The sequence below is a fragment of the Schistocerca piceifrons genome, chromosome 2, assembly GCF_021461385.2.
Source record: "Schistocerca piceifrons isolate TAMUIC-IGC-003096 chromosome 2, iqSchPice1.1, whole genome shotgun sequence".
Taxonomy (NCBI): domain Eukaryota; kingdom Metazoa; phylum Arthropoda; class Insecta; order Orthoptera; family Acrididae; genus Schistocerca; species Schistocerca piceifrons.
The window spans coordinates 465,181,562-465,202,988 of NC_060139.1; the positions used below are offsets into that span (position 1 = coordinate 465,181,562).

The 21,427-nt window shown below is 39.2% G+C and overlaps 1 protein-coding gene across 4 annotated transcripts in view; it reads left to right on the forward strand.

Moving 5' to 3' along the window:
* The first annotated feature begins 796 nt into the window (after nt 1-796).
* LOC124777034 (arrestin domain-containing protein 17-like) overlaps nt 797-21,427 on the forward strand; it is a 191,088-nt gene continuing 170,457 nt past the window's right edge. Inside the window, exon 1 of one of the 4 annotated variants that reach the window (XM_047252298.1) lies at nt 797-1,145. In XM_047252298.1, coding sequence (XP_047108254.1) covers nt 1,034-1,145 — 112 coding nt within the window. In that variant the 5' untranslated portion in view covers nt 797-1,033. Of the gene's footprint in view, nt 1,146-1,324; nt 1,399-1,453; nt 1,538-21,427 lie in introns of those variants that run through there. The other 3 variants (XM_047252295.1, XM_047252297.1, XM_047252296.1) reach the window with 3 other exon arrangements.

Genomic DNA, 21,427 nt, shown 5'->3' on the forward strand with positions numbered 1-21,427 from the left:
AAATTTAGTGCTGCTGGTACTGTTTTATTTTTATTTATTATCAGCTTGCTGTGGCTGACCTAATTTGCAATACTACTCTGTGAGTCTTACAGTGTTCTCTGTCACATTACCACTGATTAAGGTGCTTGTGTCTTCTGGAGTTGAATACTTTTATGACAGGTTATCTTGGAGCCAGACAACCAGAATTTTGTACTGACCACATTTACTCTAGCCGTGCCTGACATAGTATGCATATTTATGTGCTCTTCATAATTTCTCTTGATGTTATGGAAATTAGTGATACTGTTTTATTTTTATTAATTATCAGGTTGCTATGGCCGAACCAATCTAGAATACCACAGTACTTTGTGTCTTCTGTAGTGTTTTTACCCATCTTACCCTAATTAAGGTGTTTGTGTCATCTTCAGACTGAACACTTTTGTGGCAGTGCATGTTTAACGTCAGATCATGTTAAAATCAAAAAGAGAATTGGCCTTGTGGCACATTCATATAATTATGACGTGTCGAATATTGTCAAATGATAAAAAAATAAAAAAAATAAACGCTTCAGTAACTGACGGTGTTACCACTCTTGTTAGTTTTTATTATTCTTAAAATGTGATGTGGAATGTGGATGCAGACTCCAGCTGCTGTCCTTTTTTTGAAAAGCAAGGTACTCTGAGGAATAACTAAAACTGTTGACAACAGTGACACGCACGACATAAAATCATTACGCTCAAATATTGCTAACAGTCATCTCTCTAAATCAACGCGATGCTCACTTTAGTTAGTTACGCAAACTCTGGCAGCCACGCTACTCAACGTTTCTGGCAGCAATGGTTGCGAATACTGCCGCCCAGAATTCAGTACAAACTGTTTTGACGCGTCTGTCGCGTGACGCAATACTGCACACACATAAATCGGCCTTCAGCGGCGACTCACTTACAGACATCCAGAAATTTGTGTGGCTGCTCTACTACGCGGCCTTTAAAGCATCTCTTTACTGTTGTGCGAAGGCTGTCTGCGTCAGCTGTTCATACGCGAACAACAGAAAATGGTCCGACAAATTCGAATATATCTCGACAATCCTGTAGCGACGTATTTCGGAGGCGATACCGTAACGGGGAAAGTAGTTGTCAAAACAGACGAAGAGGAAAAAATTCGCTGTAAGTAGTAAGAAGTAATTTTCTGCGATATGCATATATTTGATAGGTTACACAGTAAGGACTTGTCTATCAGTGATGTTCATTTCACATCGTAAATTACCTACAGGAAGGCTACGTAGATAGTAGGAAAATATTAACCGCACAGAAAACAAGATTTTGAAAAGCAGTTGACGCTATCATCTTGAGTCTAGTTATGACAGGTGGCGTCGTTCTCCAGGCTAATGGAAGGATAGATTTAGATAACCAATGAGAGGTGAGAAAAGAGACGACGTATTTTCGGCGCCGAAATTCAAATAATTCGGTGTTTTTGCCATGTCATTTTGAGTCCTCTTATAGCAGGTGGCATTGTTTTCCAGGCTAATGAAAGGATAGGTTTAGGTAACCAATGACAGGTGAGAAAAGAGGCGGCGTATTTTGAACGCCAAAATTCATATAATTCGGTGATTTTGCCATGTCATTTATGAATTTAAACTTTTGCTACTCAGCTTCGACAAACTCTTTTTCCGAACTGTTTATCATGAAAGTTGTGGTAACACTCTAGTCTGTAGCGTAATTCGCTGTCTAGCTCGGTTGAAAATTGGCTGTTAGTTCGTAAAACCAATGAATGTTACGTTATGACAAACACCTCGGCTACATTTATGGAGCAGTTACAAAAGTTATTCAGAAAACAGTACGCGGTTAAAGATTACGTACGTGTCACATTACTTTGAACTATCATACGACAAATTTATTTCTCTCATTACGGCAGTTATCTTCGTGACTTCAACATAGCGCGCATTTCTTCTTGTTGCCAAATTCGCCCTTTCCATCCACGGTTTTTCAATCAAGTGCGTCACGATTTGATATCATTAATCTTTGTCTGGAACTTAATACCAATCAAAAATTGAATAATTATCGGGAAATAGACCATTTATGAAACATCATTCAGTAATATTGTAGACTTTAAGCTGCAATACTATTCACAATATGTTTCTATGTTTTTCTTATCTCACGCTTTGTTCCACTACGTAAGTTAATTCACATCATAATTAGAAATAGGCCAACAATAAATACAGAACTGTTCCATATTCTGGATTGTGCATTCTCATGGTCTGCTTTTGTTGCCCAGAGGGAAGGGCTAACGACACCAAATTATGACTGATAATATAAGAAAAAGACTACAATGTTGCTCTTGATATTGGATTATTGTGTCAGATAGAACTTGCAACTGATCGCTATAACTACCCCACACTTACTGTTTGACAACATTTTGAGCTAAAACAAAAATTACGCTGGATACCAGAAGCATGTTACATACCTATTATTCCAGAATTGCAATGAAAGTTTTTTATTACTGAGAGAGGTTGTGAAATAGTTGATACTTAACAGCTGGGCAGATCAACACAGTTTTCTCAACTGTGGTTGTGACAAGGCATCATGTGAAATGTTACTACATGCCTTCTCTGACAACTACCTAGAACAGATGGTTTGGAACCTCACTTATAATGATAATGTATTAGATGTAATGGAAACAAATAGACCCGATCTCTTTGAGGATGTCCACATTAGAACTGGTATCGATGATGAGGTAATTGTAGCAACAACGATCACTAAAGTATGAAAGCTAACTAAAACAAGTAGAAAGATGTATGCATTCAGTAAATTAGATAAAGAAGCAGTAGTGTCACATCTGAATGAGAAACTTGGAACTTTTAATTCAGAACAGAATCCAGTAGAGGAACGATGTTGACAAGTTTAAAAGAATGGTTGACCTTGTTATGAATAGACATGTACCCAATATAACATTTCTTGGTGGGAGGGACCTCCATGGTATACAGGGTGTTACAAAAAGGTACGGCCAAACTTTCAGGAAACATTCCACACACACAAATAAAGAAAAGATGTTATGTGGACATGTGTCCGAAAAACGCTTAATTTCCATGTTAGAGCTCATTTTAATTTCGTCAGTATGTACTGTACTTCCTCGATTCACCGCCAGTTGGCCCAATTGAAGGAAGGTAATGTTGACATCGGTGCTTGTGTTGACGTGCGACTCATTGCTCTACAGTACTAGCATCAAGCACATCAGTACGTAGCATCAACAGGTTAGTGTTCATCACGAACGTGGTTTTGCAGTCAGTGCAATGTTTACAAATGCGGAGTTGGCAGATGCCCATTTGATGTATGGATTAGCACGGGGCAATAGCCGTGGCACGGTACGTTTGTATCAAGACAGATTTCCAGAACGAAGGTGTTCCAACAGGAAGACGTTCGAAGCAATTGATCGGCATCTTAGGGAGCATGGAACATTCCAGCCTATGACTCGTGACTGGGGAAGACCTCGAACGACGAGGACACCTGCAATGGACGAGGCAATTCCTCGTGCAGTTGACGATAACCCTAATGTCAGCATCAGAGACGTTGCTGCTGTACACGTTTACAACGTTGACCACGTCACTGTATGGAGAGTGCTACGGGAAAACCAGTTGTTTCTGTACCATGTACAGCATGTGCAGGCACTATCAGCAGCTCATTGGCCTCCACGCGTACACTTCTGTGAATGGTTCATCCAACAATGTGTCAATCTTCATTTCAGTGCAAATGTTCTCTTTACGGATGAGGCTTTATTCCAATATTATCAAATTGTTAATTTTCACAATCAACATGTGTGGGCTGATGAGAATCCGCACACAATTGTGCAATCACATCATCAACACAGATTTTCTGTGAACGTTTGGGCAGGCATTGTTGGTGATGTCTTGATTGGGCCCCATGTTCTTCCACCTACGCTCAATGGAGCACGTTATCATGCTTTCATACGGGATACTCTACCTGTGCTGCTAGAACATGTGCCTTTACAAGTACGACACAACATGTGGTTCATGCACGATGGAGCTCCTGCACATTTCAGTCGAAGTGTTCGTACGCTTCTCAACAACAGATTTGGTGACCGATGGATTCGTAGAGGCAGACCAATTCCATGGCCTCCATGCTCTTCTGACCTCAACCCTCTTGACTTTCATTTATGGGGGCATTTGAAAGCTCTTGTCTACGCAACCCCGGTACCAAATGTAGAGACTCTTCGTGCTCATATTGTGGACAGCTGTGATACAATATGTCATTCTCCAGGGCTGCATCAGCGCATCAGGGATTCCATGTGACGGAGGGTGGATGCATGTATCCTCGCTAACAGAGGACATTTTGAACATTTCCTGTAACAAAGTGTTTGAAGTCACGCTGGTGCGTTCTGTTGCTGTGTGTTTCCATTCCATGATTAATGTGATTTGAAGAGAAGTAATAAAATGAGCTCTAACATGGAAAGTAAGCGTTTCCGGACACATGTCCACATAATATATTTGCTTTCTTTGTGTGTGAGGAATGTTTCCGCAAAGTTTGGCCATACCTTTTTGTAACACCCTGTATAGTCACTGTAAAGAAACAGACACTACTGCATAACAGGTGTAAAATAAAGCAGAGCACTATAGGTAGATTTCTTGAATGAAACACATTTTACTGTCAAGAAAGCAATGCCTAAAGCACTCAGTGACTACTGTAGCAGAATGTTGTTTTAAGTTTTTTCACAAAAACTGAAGAAATCCTGGTCATATGTAAAGACTATTAGCGGCACCAAAGTATGCATCCAGTCACTCAATGATGAGTCAGAAACTGAAATTGAGAGCATTAAAGCAAAAGCATTAATGCTCAACTCTGTTTACATATGTGCCCTTACAAAGCAAAACCGAGGAGTGTTGCCCCATTGTAATTCTTGTACCACTGAAAAGATGAGTGAAATAGATATTAGTGTCAGTGGTGTCGACAAATAGTTGAAATTGATATAATTGAACAGAGCTCCTGGGCCCATTGGGATCCCTATCACATTCTATACTGAATTTGAAGCTGACTTAGCCCTCCTTGAACTATAATCTACAACAGATGCTTCCAGTAGTTGGAAGAAAGCACAAGTTACACTCATTACAAGAAAGGCTGCAGAAGTAATCCTCAAAACCATCATCAGTATCCTTGACATCCTAATGTAGAGTATTAGAACATTTTCTGAGCTCAGACATAATTATGTATCACAAATCGACTATCAGTCTGAAGTCAACCAACATGGATTTAAAAACATAGCTCATGTGACATGTGTCTTGCAATTTTCTCACATGACACATTGGAAGCCATGGATCAAGGCAGTCAGGTAGATGCAACATTTCTAAAATACCCAAAAGCATTTGAGTCAGTACCACATCAATGCTTATTATCAAAAGCAAGTGAATTTTGTGACTGCATTGAGGATTTCTTGATAGGGAGGATGCAGCAGGTTATGGTTGGATGGAGTCATCAACTAATGTAGAGGAAATTTCTGCTGTGCCCCAGGGAAGTGTGTTGGGATCCTTGCTGTTCATACTGTATATTAACGACCTCCTGGGCACTACTAATAGTAACCTCAGGTTTTTTGCAAACAATACAATTATCTATAATGAAGTATTGTCTAAAAGAAACTCCGCAAATATTCAGTCAGATTGTGGTAAGGCCTCAAAGGCTTGCACAGTGTGGCATCTTGCTAGAAATGTTCAGAAATGAAAAATTGTGCACTTCGCAAAAGGAAAACATGTAGTATCTTACAACTATAATATCAGTGAGTCACAGCTGGAATCAGTCAACTCATACAAATACTTGAGTGTAACACTTTGTAGAGATACGAAATGGAATGCGCACGTAGGTTCAGTTGTAGATAAAGCGGATAGTAGACTTTGGTTTATTGGGAGAATACTGGGGAAATGCAGTCAGTCTGCAAAAGAGGCTGCATACAAGACACATATGCAACCTATACTAGAAGACTGCTCAAGCATGTTGGATCTGTATGGTAGGGAGGTTAGATGGAGTGGGTGAGGGCAGCAGAAAAGAGGAGAAGTAAAAAGACTGTGAGTGCTGAAGTAGGAATACGGAATGGGCATAGGACAATGACTAACAAAGGTTGAGGCCAGGAGGGTTATGAGAACATAGGATATACTGCAGAGGGAGTTCCCACCTGCCCAATTCAGAAAAGCTAGTGTTGGTAGGAGGGATCCAGATGGCACAGGCTGTGAAGCAGTCATTAAAATGAAGTATTTTGTGTTTGTCACCACAAGGAGTCATCAAAAGAGTTCTGAGGTCACCAAACTATGTTTTTAGTCAACAGTTTTTCACCAATAAAACATTATGACAAACTGTCTCTGTATAATGGCCACTTCACACCTTTACACATACACCCAAATTGGTACTTCAATGACAAAAAAGTGCTAAAAAGATTCTTAACATTCATGAAAAAACTTACTATGACTGCAAAAAGTTATGTAAAATTGGAAAGACTACAAATTCAGTAAAATATTTCTAATGACATTTTTATTTTTTTAAGACAAAGATCATAAGCCAGGAATACCAATGAACTATGGTCAATGAGCAAAGTATTGAGAAAAAACGTGAAGCAAACAATTTTGTGTTAACCTTATATCATGCATACTTATTTATTTGTCGTTTACCTGTGTCAATGTATATAAATGTGTCAAAGTATATAAAAAATGTCAAAACCTTACAGACCTATGGAACTCATTTTATATAAGCAGCACACCCAGTTGTAAAAGTGAAAAGAAGGGAACTCACCAAGCAGGCTCCATCAATCCTCATTCCACCATCCTCACCAAAAATTTTGACTGTTTTGCGCTGAAAGAGAATAGCAGAGAGACACTGATGGTGGAAGAGAGAGGAGAGACAGTGCCAGTGGGAAAGAAAGAGAGAGGAGGCAGTGATATTGTGAGAGAGAAAGTGGCAGTGAAAGAGGAAAAGTGTTGGATGAAAACAATAGTACAGTGGTAAACAGAGAGGAAACAAGAATGGTCAGTGAAAGACAGTGGCAGAAAAAGAGAAAGAGAGATGGATGGAGATAGAAGCAGGGGGAACAAATGAGAGAGGAGACCATAGAAAAACAGAAAATACAGGCGATTGGAGACCAAAGATAGGTTTGGGGGGGGTCTAGACTCTCCCAGATCAGCGAATATCAACACATGGATATAGGTGAGGGCACATTTTGGACCAAAGTTTTAAACACATGGGTATAGGGAAAAAATAGTTGGACCTTCTAGAATTTTTGAGGTGCTGTGGTATTGTGGAGACAGTGGCAATGGGAAAGAAAGTCAAAAGGAGACAGTGTAAGTGAGAGAGAAGACAGTGGCAGTTGGATACACTTTAAGTCAGTGGGAGAAAAAAGAGGCAGTGGGAGGTGGACAGTGGCAGTGAGAAGGAGATACTGAGTGTGAAGGCTTAACTGCAAAGAGAGACTGGGTAAAATGGTTTAGAATGTTCTGTGTTAAAAGAGTGGAAATATATTTGCAAGCTAAAATTTTTGGTGAGGAAGACTGAATGAGGATTGAGGCATCTGGTTCCACACTTATCTGTCAGATCCTTTTTAAAGAGGGACATATTCTACTTTTTTGTGCTCTGAGAGGAGCATTTTCCCACTGGTGTAATACGAATCTGAAGACATGGTGTATTTGGTCCAGAGTTGCCACTGGCCTAATGTTTTAGAACTGTTATCAGTTGAGCATAGGGTAACAAAAGACAGCAAAAAAGTGTATGGGTGTTCTACATCTACACCCTTCCAACCAATTTTTAACAAAACCCATCAACAATCAGGTCATTAAAGATGAAGCACAAGGTTCAATTGAACCAAGTGGGGATGGGAAATCAGTAGTGTCCTCCTCAATGTAACCAAACTGTTATTCACTTTAGGGAAATCACTTGAGGTTTGGGCTGTATAAATGCACTCTCTTGTTGAAATGTCATAAACTGCTACTTAGGTAGAGATTGTCTTTTTACATTACAGGTTATATGGCTTGCTTTTCAGTGAGGGTGTGCATGCAAGATTACAGATATGAGTAAACTGTGTGGCATATGAAGACATTTGAGAGAACAATAAAAAAGACGAGGAAGGCAACCATGCACATCCATCTAGTTGATGTGCAGTGCCCACAAATGTGACAGAACAGAGACATTATAATTTTCAATCTTCTGATCTTTTTCTACTTTCTATAAACATAAAACCGTACAAACACCAATCCAAAATTGTGGTAACATTGGGTATATTGTTACAAGTATTTATGCATGACAATTCATTCCTTCAGTTTCTGTTATAATATTTGACAAATCAGTTATTTTATTGGCAAAAAGGCTAGAATGCAGATTCACTTGATATTGTGATAACAAGTAGATCTTTCAGCATAAAGATAGTCTTATTATCTTAATCAGAAAAAGCACCTCCTACATAAGGAAATAGGAGGAGCAAATTCAAAGTGCAAGTAGTATCAGCCATTTTCCCCGCAGAATCAGTATCACAGTCATTCACTATGCTCCATTTGTAATATTATAATATTATCAAGTTTTTCAGTTGCTTCTGGAAATTAGCTAATTGATGCTTACAGAATCACGTTGCCATTTTGTTTCCTTCTCTATTCCCCTTACAGACAGTATGTTTACTACTGAAGTTGTGATGAAGCAAGCTGGGATTTCTTTACTTTCTCTCCTGCTTTGCATCTGCCTCCTTAAATTTATTTTATTTTCATTTTTGCCTAATCACCATTAAAATACATGAGTATAATCTGCATTTCCATAAAAGAGAAAGGCTTGCCCTTAGTCTTAAAGAAAATAGCACCAGGCCTAATTTTGTGCTTAGTTTTATGTATGTAATTAATTTACTAACTTATTTTGACCGTTCCTAGTTAATACTTCTATTATAGGATGAAATAAGTAATTGTTTTGTGATTTAGATTCTATTGTTGACTTACAGACAAATGTAAATTCTGTAATAATTATAAACATTTGGAAGAAAAAGTACTAGAAATTTTTAAGTATTTATTTGGATTTATTTGAAAACTTGTTTTCAAAGCCAGCCCTTATTTAACTCCAAAACAATTACCAGATTTGTCAAAAGCATTCCAGAATGAGATTTTCACTCTGCACCGGAGTGTGCGCTGATATGAAACTTCCTGGCAGATTAAAACTGTGTGCCCGACCGAGACTCGAACTCGGGACCTTTGCCTTTCGCAGGCAAGTGCTCTACCAACTGAGCTACCAAAGCGCGACTCATGCTCGGTACTCACAGCTTTACTTCTGCCAGTATCTCGTCTCCTACCTTCCAAACTTTACAGAAGCTCTCCTGCGAACCTTGCAGAACTAGCACTCCTGAAAGAAAGGATATTGTGGAGACATGGCTTAGCCACAGCCTGGGGGATGTTTCCAGAATGAGATTTTCACTCTGCAGTGGAGTGTGCGCTGATATGAAACTTCCTGGCAGATTAAAACTGTGTGCCCGACCGAGACTCGAACTCGGGACCTTTGCCTTTTGCAGGCAAGTGCTCTACCAACTGAGCTACCAAAGCACGACTCACGCTCGGTACTCACAGCTTTACTTCTGCCAGTATCTCGTCTCCTACCTTCCAAACTTTACAGAAGCTCTCCTGCGAACCTTGCAGAACTAGCACTCCTGAAAGAAAGGATATTGTGGAGACATGGCTTAGCCACAGCCTGGGGGATGTTTTCAGAATGAGATTTTCACTCTGCAGCGGAGCGTGCGCTGATATGAAACTTCCTGGCAGATTAAAACTGTGTGCCTGACCGAGACTCGAACTCGGGACCTTTGCCTTTCGCGGGCAAGTGCTCTACCAACTGAGCTACCGAAGCACGACTCACGCTCGGTACTCACAGCTTTACTTCTGCCAGTACCTCGTCTCCTACCTTCCAAACTTTACAGAAGCTCTCCTGCGAACCTTGCAGAACTAGCACTCCTGAAAGAAAGAATATTGCGGAGACATGGCTTAGCCACAGCCTGGGGGATGTTTCCAGAATGAGATTTTCACTCTGCAGCGGAGTGTGCGCTGATATGAAACTTTCTGGCAGATTAAAACTGTGTGCCCGACCGAGACTCAAACTCGGGACCTTTGCCTTTCACGGGTAAGTGCTCTACCAACTGAGCTACCGAAGCACGACTTATGCTCGGTACTCACAGCTTTACTTCTGCCAGTACCTCGTCTCCTACCTTCCAAACTTTACAGAAGCTCTCCTGCGAACCTTGCAGAACTAGTGCTAGTTCTGCAAGGTTCACAGGAGAGCTTCTGTAAAGTTTGGAAGGTAGGAGACGAGGTACTGGCAGAAGTAAAGCTGTGAGTACCGAGCATGAGTCGTGCTTCGGTAGCTCAGTTGGTAGAGCACTTGCCCGCGAAAGGCAAAGGTCCCGAGTTTGAGTCTCGGTCGGGCACACAGTTTTAATCTGCCAGGAAGTTTCATATCAGCGCACACTCCGCTGCAGAGTGAAAATCTCATTCTGGAAAAATCCCCCAGGCTGTGGCTAAGCCATGTCGCCGCAATATCCTTTCTTTCAGGAGTGCTAGTTCTGCAAGGTTCGCAGGAGAGCTTCTGTAAAGTTTGGAAGGTAGGAGACGAGGTACTGGCAGAAGTAAAGCTGTGAGTACCGAGCGTGAGTTGTGCTTCGGTAGCTCAGTTGGTAGAGCACTTGCCCGCGAAAGGCAAAGGTCCCGAGTTTGAGTCTCGGTCGGGCACACAGTTTTAATCTGCCAGGAAGTTTCATGTCAAAAGCATTGTTTGTATAACTATATCTGTTAATATCAGTATTTAAACAAATAATTTGGCCTAGCCTTTGTGACAAAATGAACCGTTAAAAAGTAGGAATTTTTTGATGTATTCACTTAACTGAATGATTTATGTGTTAATTGTAATTTCTGTAATTTAAACACTGTACAATGTATAGTTTCAGTACCTATTATTGTGAGGATATATAAAGGCCCTATTTTTGGTCCCAAGTCAGTCAGCCCACAGCCGAATTTCAGAGGGGAATTATTTACTGTTTCAAGTGACAACAATGCATCAACTTAACTGTGGAATTAGTGTAACACAAATAGACCATGTGTTAAAACAATGACAGTGTCTGTTCATTTTTTTTTTAGAAATAGTGTCACACATACCTTATTAGTTTGCAAGAACTGTGAACTGTGTGGTTACGTATCTATGCTCATAGATGTTCAACAGCAAACTATTGTAGCAATATGCTGACTTTTGCCTGCAAGCTATTAATGAGGCTTATCATTTACCAATAGTGAACTGGCCATATAACTGTGTAATATTGGGGGTTGTGAACAGTGAAAGTAAAGAACTGTGAAACATAACTGTGCAACTGTTGGCTACATCACTTACTGTAGTCAGTGTTAAACTACCTCCCCCAACCTCCTCCCCCCCCCCCCTCCCCCCCCCCACCCATTTTCAGCCAGTATAACAATGCAGTACATCGGCACTGAGGACTATCAACGAAGAAAAAAAAAAGGCAGGTGAACATACGAAATATGTACTTATGAACCCATCATGAGACTGTATGCTACCTGGTTGTATTGCAGGTACATGATGCAATAAGAAAAGAAGTATATAAGCAGAGCAGAGATGAATGAAGAATCATTCTTGCAATGGTAGCAGCTGCAAGTCCTCAATCAAAGCCAAGGCAATGTGGAGTTTCATAATAAATGAAACAAATTAAATACCTCATGAACATGAAAATACTACACTGACCCACAACAATTCCACAAGAGGTTGAAAATATTTTCAACAATTACTGTGAAAGTATTGTAAAGCAACTACTACAAAGTGTGAGCAGAACCATATCCACACCCAATAGACAAAACAAAATAAAAACTTCTATAAACATCTGTGTTTTTCTGCGAAACTACAGCTGATAAATTATATTAAGCACAAAGAGCCTTAAAAACAAATTATCATCTGGAATTGATGACATTCCAGATTTGATCTTAAAGAACTGCATAACTAAATTAGCTGTACCTCTCTCTAATGTGTACAGCTCATTGTTGGTGACAGGTTCATTTCCTGATTGCATGAAAGTCGCCAGAGTTATCCCAATCTTTAAAAAAGGTGAGAAAAATAACATGGAATGCTATAGACCTGTATCATTATTATCGATGTTTATCAAACTTCTGGAGAGACTAATCTATCAAAAATTAATAAACTTTCTTGAAAAGAACCAAATCCTCTCAGTTTCCCAGCATGGCTTCAGGAAAAATAAATCCAACAACTGGTATATATGAGTATATACACTCCACCATAGATGCTCTTGACAAAAAACAAAAAGTAATTGTGATTTTTCAAGATTTGTCAGAAGCATTTGACATCATAGACCACAATATTCTACTTGACAAATGACAGTTATGTGGCATCAAAGGCATCCCTCTGAAGTGGTTTAGATCATATATCTCAAACAGGTAACAGAAAGTATCTGTATTTAATATATTATCGTTATTACTTAGTAAATCTCTTAACTAATTTCCAAACTACCATGGATACTAAGTGTGTGCAGTAGGAAAGTTAGTTCAGGGGTTTTCTGCAGCTGTTGTGACAGGTGGTTTCATTGGGGAAATTGTAGCGGCATGGGAATTGGGGAAGCAAATGAGACTCTTCCATTCTCTTGCAGGGTTTGCTCAAGAGATAGGATTATAGCTGAACAGGAGGAGAAAATTAGAGCCCTTCAGGCTGATTTGGACAGAGCGAGGGAGGAACTGAAGAGGTTAAGGGGGAGGAGGGCAAACAGCAGTGAGAAGTGGTAGCTGGGAACAGGGGCCACAGAAAGAGGACAGTGTCTGACAGTTTCCCAATTGGCACAACCAATAGATTTGCCTTGCTACCACAGTTAAGTAAGGAAGAGGCTCCAGTAGAAGTAGATGTAGTTAAGATGGAACAGAATTTCACTAGGAAAGCGACTGTTTCCAAAGAAGTAGAAAGTAAGAGGAAAGTTCTGTTGCTAGTTAGCAGCCATGGAAGAGGTGTGGGCCAGATTTTGCAGGAAAAATTAGGTGACAGGTGCCAGGTCACAAACTTTTTCAAGCCAAGTGCAAGTCTTAGCCAGGTGGTAGAGGATATAGGCTCCTTGTGCAAGGGATTCACAAGGCAGGATCACACGATGGTAGTGGGTGGAGTGGGAAACAGTATTGATAGGGATCAGGGCTACAGCATTGAGTGTGACGTGGTGAAAATAGCCTCGGCAACGACCCATACCAACGTTGGGCTGGTGCCTACTTTTGTGTGGTATGATCAGCCCCAGTTGAACCGCTCTGTCAGGAGGGTAAATATGGAGTTGGATCAGTTGCGTAGGGCGGCCACTCTGTCAGACATTGGATTGGTTCCTGTCGAGGCTATTGATAGGGGGGATTTCACAAAGCATGGCCTACATCTCAATAGGAAAGGGAAGGGTAAACTGGCAGGATTGTTAGTGAAATCCATAAGAGGGGACACTAGTACTCATGGATGTATCTTTTTTTAGACTAATGTCAGTGTCCAATGAGAATTTCAGGCAGGCAGGTGCTAAAGAGGTCCAAAACTCACAACAGGAAAGTAAATAATAATGTTACCATATTTAACCAAAATATTGATGGATTAAAGAAAAAAGTAGATTCTCACAATAGTAAAGTAAAAAATAATGTTACACTTTTTCACCAAAATATTCCGGGATTGGAGAATAAAGTAGATGAGCTCCTGGTTTGTTTAGATGACATTGAATCTGATAATGTAATAGATATACTATGCCTGTCTGAGCATCACATTGTGTCTGATATGAAAAAGGTAAATATCAGTGGTTATAAACTAACTGCACGTATGAGTAGAGAGAATAAGGTGGGAGGAGAAGTTGCCACATATGTCAAAAGTTATCACTGTGTAGAAAGCTTAGATACAAAAAAGTTTTGTCTAGAGCAACATATAGAAGCACGTGCCTGTCAACTTAAACTGAAGGAGGGCTCTTTTATAATTGTAACAGTATATAGGCCCCCTTCAGGAAACTTTCATTTATTCCTGGAAAACTTGAATGCCTTGTTGTGCTATCTGTCAGATAGGGGAAAGCAAAATATTATTTGTGGGGATTTCAATGTTGATTCACTGAAAGAGTGTAATAGGAAGAATGACCTGGAAGTCTTGCTCGGTTCTTTCAATTTGACATCCGTCATTAACTTTCCTACTCGGGTAGTAAAGGACAGCAGCACATTGATAGATAACACTTTCATAGACCAAGATAGGTTTAAAAACATAAATTCTTGTCCTGTTGAGAATGGGCTTTCTGATGATGATGCTCAGCTAGTTACAGTATATGATATAGCTCTATTCATTCATTCATTCATTTCATTGTTGCCCTTATGGACAGTGTTTGAACTCGAAAATCACATGATGACACAATTTTCACTTCTTTCCTTTCTTCCTCTTCTCTTCCCAAAATCTCTTCATCCTTTGGCTGTGCTCCTGTTTCCTTTGCTCTGTCCATAATGTTCCTTTCTTCTTTCTCTCCTTTACAATAAATTTTGCACTCCTAACTTTGTTTCTGAAGTATTTCCTGTCTCCTATCATTTGCCTGTTGATCCCTATCTGCCTTAAGTCTTCATCTATTTCATGATACCAATTTGTTTTCTTGCTTGAGCTGTTTACTACATCAAAAATTTTCTTGGTAAGTCGGTTGTTGTCCATTCTCTGTATGTGCCCATAGAAAGTTAATCTGCGTTTTCTGATCGCGTCTGTTAGTCTGTCAGTGTGCTGGTACAGCTCTTTGGTAGGTCGCTTCATCCATATGCCATCTCTGTGAATTGGTCCAAATATTTTTCTGAGAATTTTGCGTTCTATTTTTTCTGTGTCTATGATGCCTGATGCTCCAATTGTGGTTGTTTCTGATGCGTACAATGCTTCTGGTAATACAACTGTTTTGTAGTGCCTAAGTTTGGCCTGCCTCGATATGCTTTTCTTATTATAATGTGACCATGTGAGTTTGTATGCCTTCTGGAGTTTCTTCGTTCGTTCCATGTTAGCCGCCTTGTTTGATCCTCCCATTTGTATGTACTCCCCTAAATACTTAAATTTTTTGACTCTTTCTACGGATCCATATACCATATGCATGGTGTGTACATTGTTGGTCTGTCGTTCCATATATTGTGTCTTCTCGTAAGATACCTGCAGACCTGTTTTGGCAGCTATTTCATGCAAGCATTCCAGTGCTTCCTTTGCTCCTGTGTATTATTGCTGAGTATGGCTATATCATCTGCAAATGCCAGACATTTTATGATTGTTTTGGTTTCACGTGTTCTTCCAAGCTGTATTCCTTTAACTTGTTCCTCCCACTGCTTGATAATTTTGTCTAACACCATGTTGAACAGGATTGGTGAGAGCCCGTCTCCTTGTCGGACACCTGTGTGTATGTGGAAGGGTTCCGAAATTTCTCCCATGAACTTAATCTTGGAGGTAGTGTCTGTAAGCGTCTGTTGTATAAGTGCCCTGGTTTTTCTGTCGATACCATATTCTTCCAGTACGTCAAAGAGTGTCTGTCTGTCTATGGAATCATATGCTTTTTTAAAGTCCACAAAGGTAACTACAGTGTTTCTTGCCTGTCTGACTTTCAAAAGTGTTCTCAAGTTCCAGATCTGTTCGATGCATGATCTCCCTTTTCTGAAGCCTGCCTGGTATTCCCCAATTTGCAGACCTGCTTGTGGTTCTAGTCTGTTTAATAGCACCTTAGAGAAAATTTTGTATGTAACTGGTACTAGCGAAATGCCTCTGTAATTGTTTGGATCTGACTTATCACCCTTTTTATGTAACGGATGGATCAATGCACATTTCCATTCCTCTGGCACTTTCTCTGTGATCCAAATTTCGGAGATAATCTTATGGATTTTTTTGGTGATGTTTTCATCTTGGAGTTTCCAGATCTCGGCGATAATACCATCTTCTCCGGCAGCTCTGTTATTTTTCATTTGTTTTATGATTTCCTCTATCTCTTCTATTGTGGGTGGATCAGAATCGGCATTAGATGTGGTCTTTTGGAATGTTAATTTTCCTGTAGGTTTTTTGCAATTAAGAAGTTTATCAAAGTAATGTTTGAGAATTTTACAGTTTTCTTTTGTGTTTGTTTCCAGGGATCCATCTGTTCTTCGGAAGCAGAGGCTAGGGGGTTGATAGCCCTTAATATTTTCTTTGAAAGTTCTGTAAAAATTTCTTGTGTTATTTCTTTTGAAATCTTCCTCAATTTCTTTTAGTCTGTTATTGTCATATGCTCGTTTTTCCCTTCTGATTTCCTTCGATGCTAGTTTCTGAACTTCGTGAAATTCTTTCCATGTTTCTGAATTTCTGTAGCTACTGAACTTGTCCCATGCTTGCTTTCTTCTCTCAATGGCTTCATCACACTTTGCGTTCCACCACCTATGTTTGCGTTTTCTAGGTGGTTGTCCCCAGCACATAGTCTTCTGAACTGCCTTCGCCAGATCTGTCCATGTGTCTATTGAGTGCCTATTAATTTCTTCAACGATTTTATCCCTGTTTATCTTCAAGTATTCCGGATCAGGTTTGACTATTTTGTTTTTCGCTGTCTGTTTCAGTCTTGGGATTGGCCTAATCTTAACTTGTAGCAAATAATGATCAGACTCGAAGACTCCTTTACGTGTTCTGACATTTAGAATTTCCCGCGAATTTTTCTTGGATATGGCCACATGATCAATCTGAAATTCTCCCCACACTGTGTTGGGTGCTTTCCATGTTGTAAGTTTTCGTCTTGGTTTTTGAAATTGTGTTGACATGATTTTGAGGTTAAGGTTTTGACAATATTTTATGAGGTGTTCCCCATTTCTGTTCGTGCGAATATGTGCTGAGTATGGGCCTGTTATTTCTCTGAATTTTCTCTCCTTACCAAGCTGCGCATTGAAATCACCCATTACAATTTTCACATGTCTTTCTGGTACGTTGTTAGTTACTTCCTCCATGTCTTCCCAGAAGTCTTCAATTTCTTGTGGCTTCTTTCTGTTATGGTCATTTGTAGGTGCATGTGCGTTGATAATTGTGTATGCTTTATTACCTGATTTGAAGGACAGTGTCGAGATATGTTCTGATATTGAATTGAAGTCTATGATGTTATCCATGACTGATTTGTGTACTGCAAACCCTGTACCAAACAATAATGGTGTTCCTCTTCTGACAGCAGGTTTACCTTTGTAAATCCTGTAATGTTCTGTGTCGAAATGGTTTTCATCTACGAAGCGCATCTCTTGGATGGCAAGAATTTTGATGTGAAATTTATCTAGCATGTCTGTCAGTTGTTTTAGTTTTCCAAGTTTGAACAGAGTGTTTGCATTGAGAGTGCCAAGGTAGTGCTTGCGAAGAGGTTTTGAGAAGCTCCGACTCTTCTCTTCATGATGTTCCTGGTCCCCCAGAATCCGATGACCAGGAAAGTCCAGTCCGTTGACTGGGGCCTGGGGTAGCGGATTTCTTTCCATTTGTTCCATCATGATTACTTCAAGTTGAAGTTGGTTGTGGTGACCTTCAACAAGATCACGGTAATTGCAGACTTGATTGTTGAGATCAAGCCATATTTCACTGCCGCACCAACTAGGTAAACAGACGCAGACCACTAGTCGCTGGATACCAGAACAGACACTAATGGATTTCTTGATGTTGTGTGTTTGGTCCGCGAGAGCTATTTTATTTCGCTCAAGTCCGCCGGCAAGCCGGTGAGGACCCCCCTATCCGCCACCTGGGACGCGCCACGTCGGAGTATCACCTCTCCGCCTGCTACGACACCGTAGTAGTATAGCTCTATTCAGTAATTCAAAACTACCCTCCAAAGTTGTGCGTTCAATTAGTGACTCAATAACCAGAAATTTCACAGAAAATCTTCAGCAGTTAGACTGGGATGAGGTGTACAAGGAACCCGATACTTATTTAAAATATAACTTATTTCATGATACACTTGTAAGAGAATTTGAAAACTGTTTCCCCAAGAAAGTAGTTAAATCTAATTATAAGAAACTATGCAAAAAACCTTGGCTTACTAAAGGAATAAAATTATCTTGTAACCACAAAAGGGAACTGTATCTAACAACAAGAAAGAGTAATGACCCAGAAACAGCCAAATATTATAAAAAACTACTGTGCTACATTAAGAAAGGTTATTAAAAAGTCCAGAAGCATGTGCATCATGTCTGAGATTAATACCTCTGATAACAAAATCAAAACAATTTGGAATATTATTACAAGGGAGACAGGACAACCGAGAGTACAGGATGACAGCATCACCTTCAAAGTGAATGAAACAACAAGCCGGAAGTCAAAAACATTTTGAATAATCATTTTTTAACTGTTGTAGAAAAAATAGGATCTAAATGTTCATTAGAAGAAGCAAGGCAGTTAATGGAAGTGGCCTTACCCACACCATTTGATAAAATTTAAATTCCACCCACCTCACCATCTGAAATTAGGAAGATAATAAACTCTCTCAAGAATAAAAGCTCACATGGAATTGATGGCATTTCCAGCAGGATAATAAAAGCTTGTTCCCAAGAAAGGGATTCTTAGCCACATATGTAATAGCTCTCTGAAGCAGGGTATTTTCCCAGACAGACTGAAGTATGCCATTGTTACACCACTGCATAAAAAAGGGGATACATCTGATGTCAACAACTACCGCCCAGTTTCTCTTCTGACTGCCGTATCCAAAATTCTTGAAAAAGTAATGTATTGTAGAGTAGCTTCACACCTTTGTAAAAATAAAGTTTTAACAAAACGTCAGTTTGGTTTCCAGAAGGGTTTTTCAACAGAAAATGCTATATATACTTTCACTAATGAAATATTAAATGCTCTGAGTAACCGGAAGTCACCCGTTGGGATTTTTTGTGATCTATCAAAGGCTTTTGATTGTGTAAACCATGGAATACTTCTAGATAAGCTCAAGTACTGTGGTATGAATGGGACAGTGCTCGAATGGTTTAAATCATACCTAACTGGAAGAGTGCAGAAAGTTGAAATAAACAGTTCACATAATATGCAAAAAACTGGTGATTTCTCAAACTGGAGAACAATCAAGAATGGGGTGCCACAAGGTTCGGTCTTGGGTCCTCTGCTGTTCTTAATATATATTAATGACTTGCCATTCTATATTCAATAAGATGCAAAGCTGTTACTTTTTGCCGATGATACAAGTATAGCTATCACACCCGACAGACAAGAATTAACTGGTGAAATTGTAAACGATGTTTTTCAGAAAATCATTAAGTGGTTCTCTGCAAATGGGCTCTCATTAAACTTTGACAAAACACAGTATATACAGTTCCACACAGTAAATGGAATGACCCCATTAATAAATATAGGCTCTGATCAGAAATTGGTAGCTAAGGTGAAATATTCAAAATTTCTAGGTGTATGCATTGATGAGGGACTGAACTGGGAAAAAAAAAAAAAAAAACAAAAACGCTGAGGATCTTCTGAAACATTTGAGTTCAGCTACTTATGCTATTAGGGTCATTGCAAATTTTGGCGATATACATCTGAGTAAATAGCTGCTTTCGTATGGCATCATATTCTGGGGTAACTCATCATTGAGTAAAAGAGTGTTCATTGCAAAAAAGCGTGTAATCAGAATAATTGCTGGAGCTCATCCAAGATCATCCTGCAGACACTTATTTAAAGAGATATAAATCTTCACTGTAGCCTCACAATATATATCTTCACTTATGAAATTTGTTAATAACAACCCGAACGAATTCAAAAGTAATAGCAGTGTACATGGCTACCACACTAGGAGAAAGGATGATCTTCACCACTCAAGGTTAAATCTAACTTTGGCTCAGAAGGGGGTAAATTATGCTGCCACAAAAGTCTTTGGTCACTTACCTAATAGCATCAAAAGTCTGACAGGTAGCCACATAGAATTTAAAAGGAAATTAAAAGAATTTCATAATGGCAACTCCTTCTACTCATTAGATTAATTTTTGGAAGTAGTAAGTGGGTAATTTCCCAACGTCCACCAAAAAATAAATAAATATTGAGTGTCATGTAATATTTTGTCTAATGTAATATCTTGTATAGACACCTTTTATTAACTTGACACATTCCACATCATTACTAATCTACTCTACTCTAATCTAAAGTACGAGTAACGTGCAATGGTCATGGACATATTGAAACTTATACTCTATGGTAGTGTCACACACGATGTACACCAGGGTTCAGTATTTGGACTATTCTGTTCCTTCTTCATATTAACAACTTATCATTGAATACCAGTGCCACTACAAGTACACTCCTTGCAGATGATGCCAGAGTCCTTGTTACCAGTAGAAATGACCATGATCTGCAAGAGGCTATAACTGAAAGTGTAGATGAAATGGGTGATTGGTTTGACAGAAAAATCTGATAGTAAATACAAAGCGAACCACCTTCCTAAACTTCCAACTGAGAACCACAAAATTTATGCCTGATGTGGAACTATGTGACTCTGCAATTCCCCCCCCCCCCCCCCCCCCCCCACACACACACACACACACACATCAGAAACAAGATTTTTAGGCCTTTGTATCCAGAACAACTTAAAGTGGGAAACTGTTTGCTGTATGCAATTTCATCATGTAATGCAGTATGGTATCATATTCTGGGGAGACTCCACACATAGTAAAGACGTTCACCTCACCCAGAAAAGAGCTGTGAGAATAATGAACAGGGCAAAGCCAAATGACAGCTGTAGACCTTTCTTCCAAAGTTCTCTTATTCTTCCTCTTGGCAGTCTCTACATATTAAAAACATGTAAATTTATAAAAAGTAATATTACTAAATTCAACAAAAATGTGAATGTTCATGATCATGGTACAAGGCAAAAAACAAAACTCTATATTCAAAATATGCATACCTCCCCCTTCAATAACTCACCATTTAGGCAAGGCATCCATCTATACAACAGTCTTCACAAGAAATAAGGAACACTAAGTATCTGCCTTTGTTCAATAAGACCCTGAAATCTTTCTGCTTAATAAATAAATAAATAATAAATGGTTTATTTGTCCATAATAATTTAACCGTCGTGGTCATAGTCAGTTTACAAACACAAGGACATTAAAAAAGGTTTAGAAGTAAAGATAGATTACAGACAATAACATTAAAAATCCTTGATGGAGTACAAACATTTATCAATTAACAGTTGCTTTAATTTTGCCTTAAATATGTTTCCTTTAAACAATTTTATAATATTTGGCAATGTGTTATAAAAATGTCTTTCAGTGGGAAATGAACTATGATCTGTAGCTCCTTTATTACTGAATTTTATGGTAATCCTCTCTTTTTCTTGTATTATAATTACAGATGTCACTATTGATTTAACTATACTCCGTATTTTCTTTTACAAACAATATAGTTCTGAGAACATACAATGAATACACCTGTGATGCCTCTGGCATGAAGCACCATGTCTT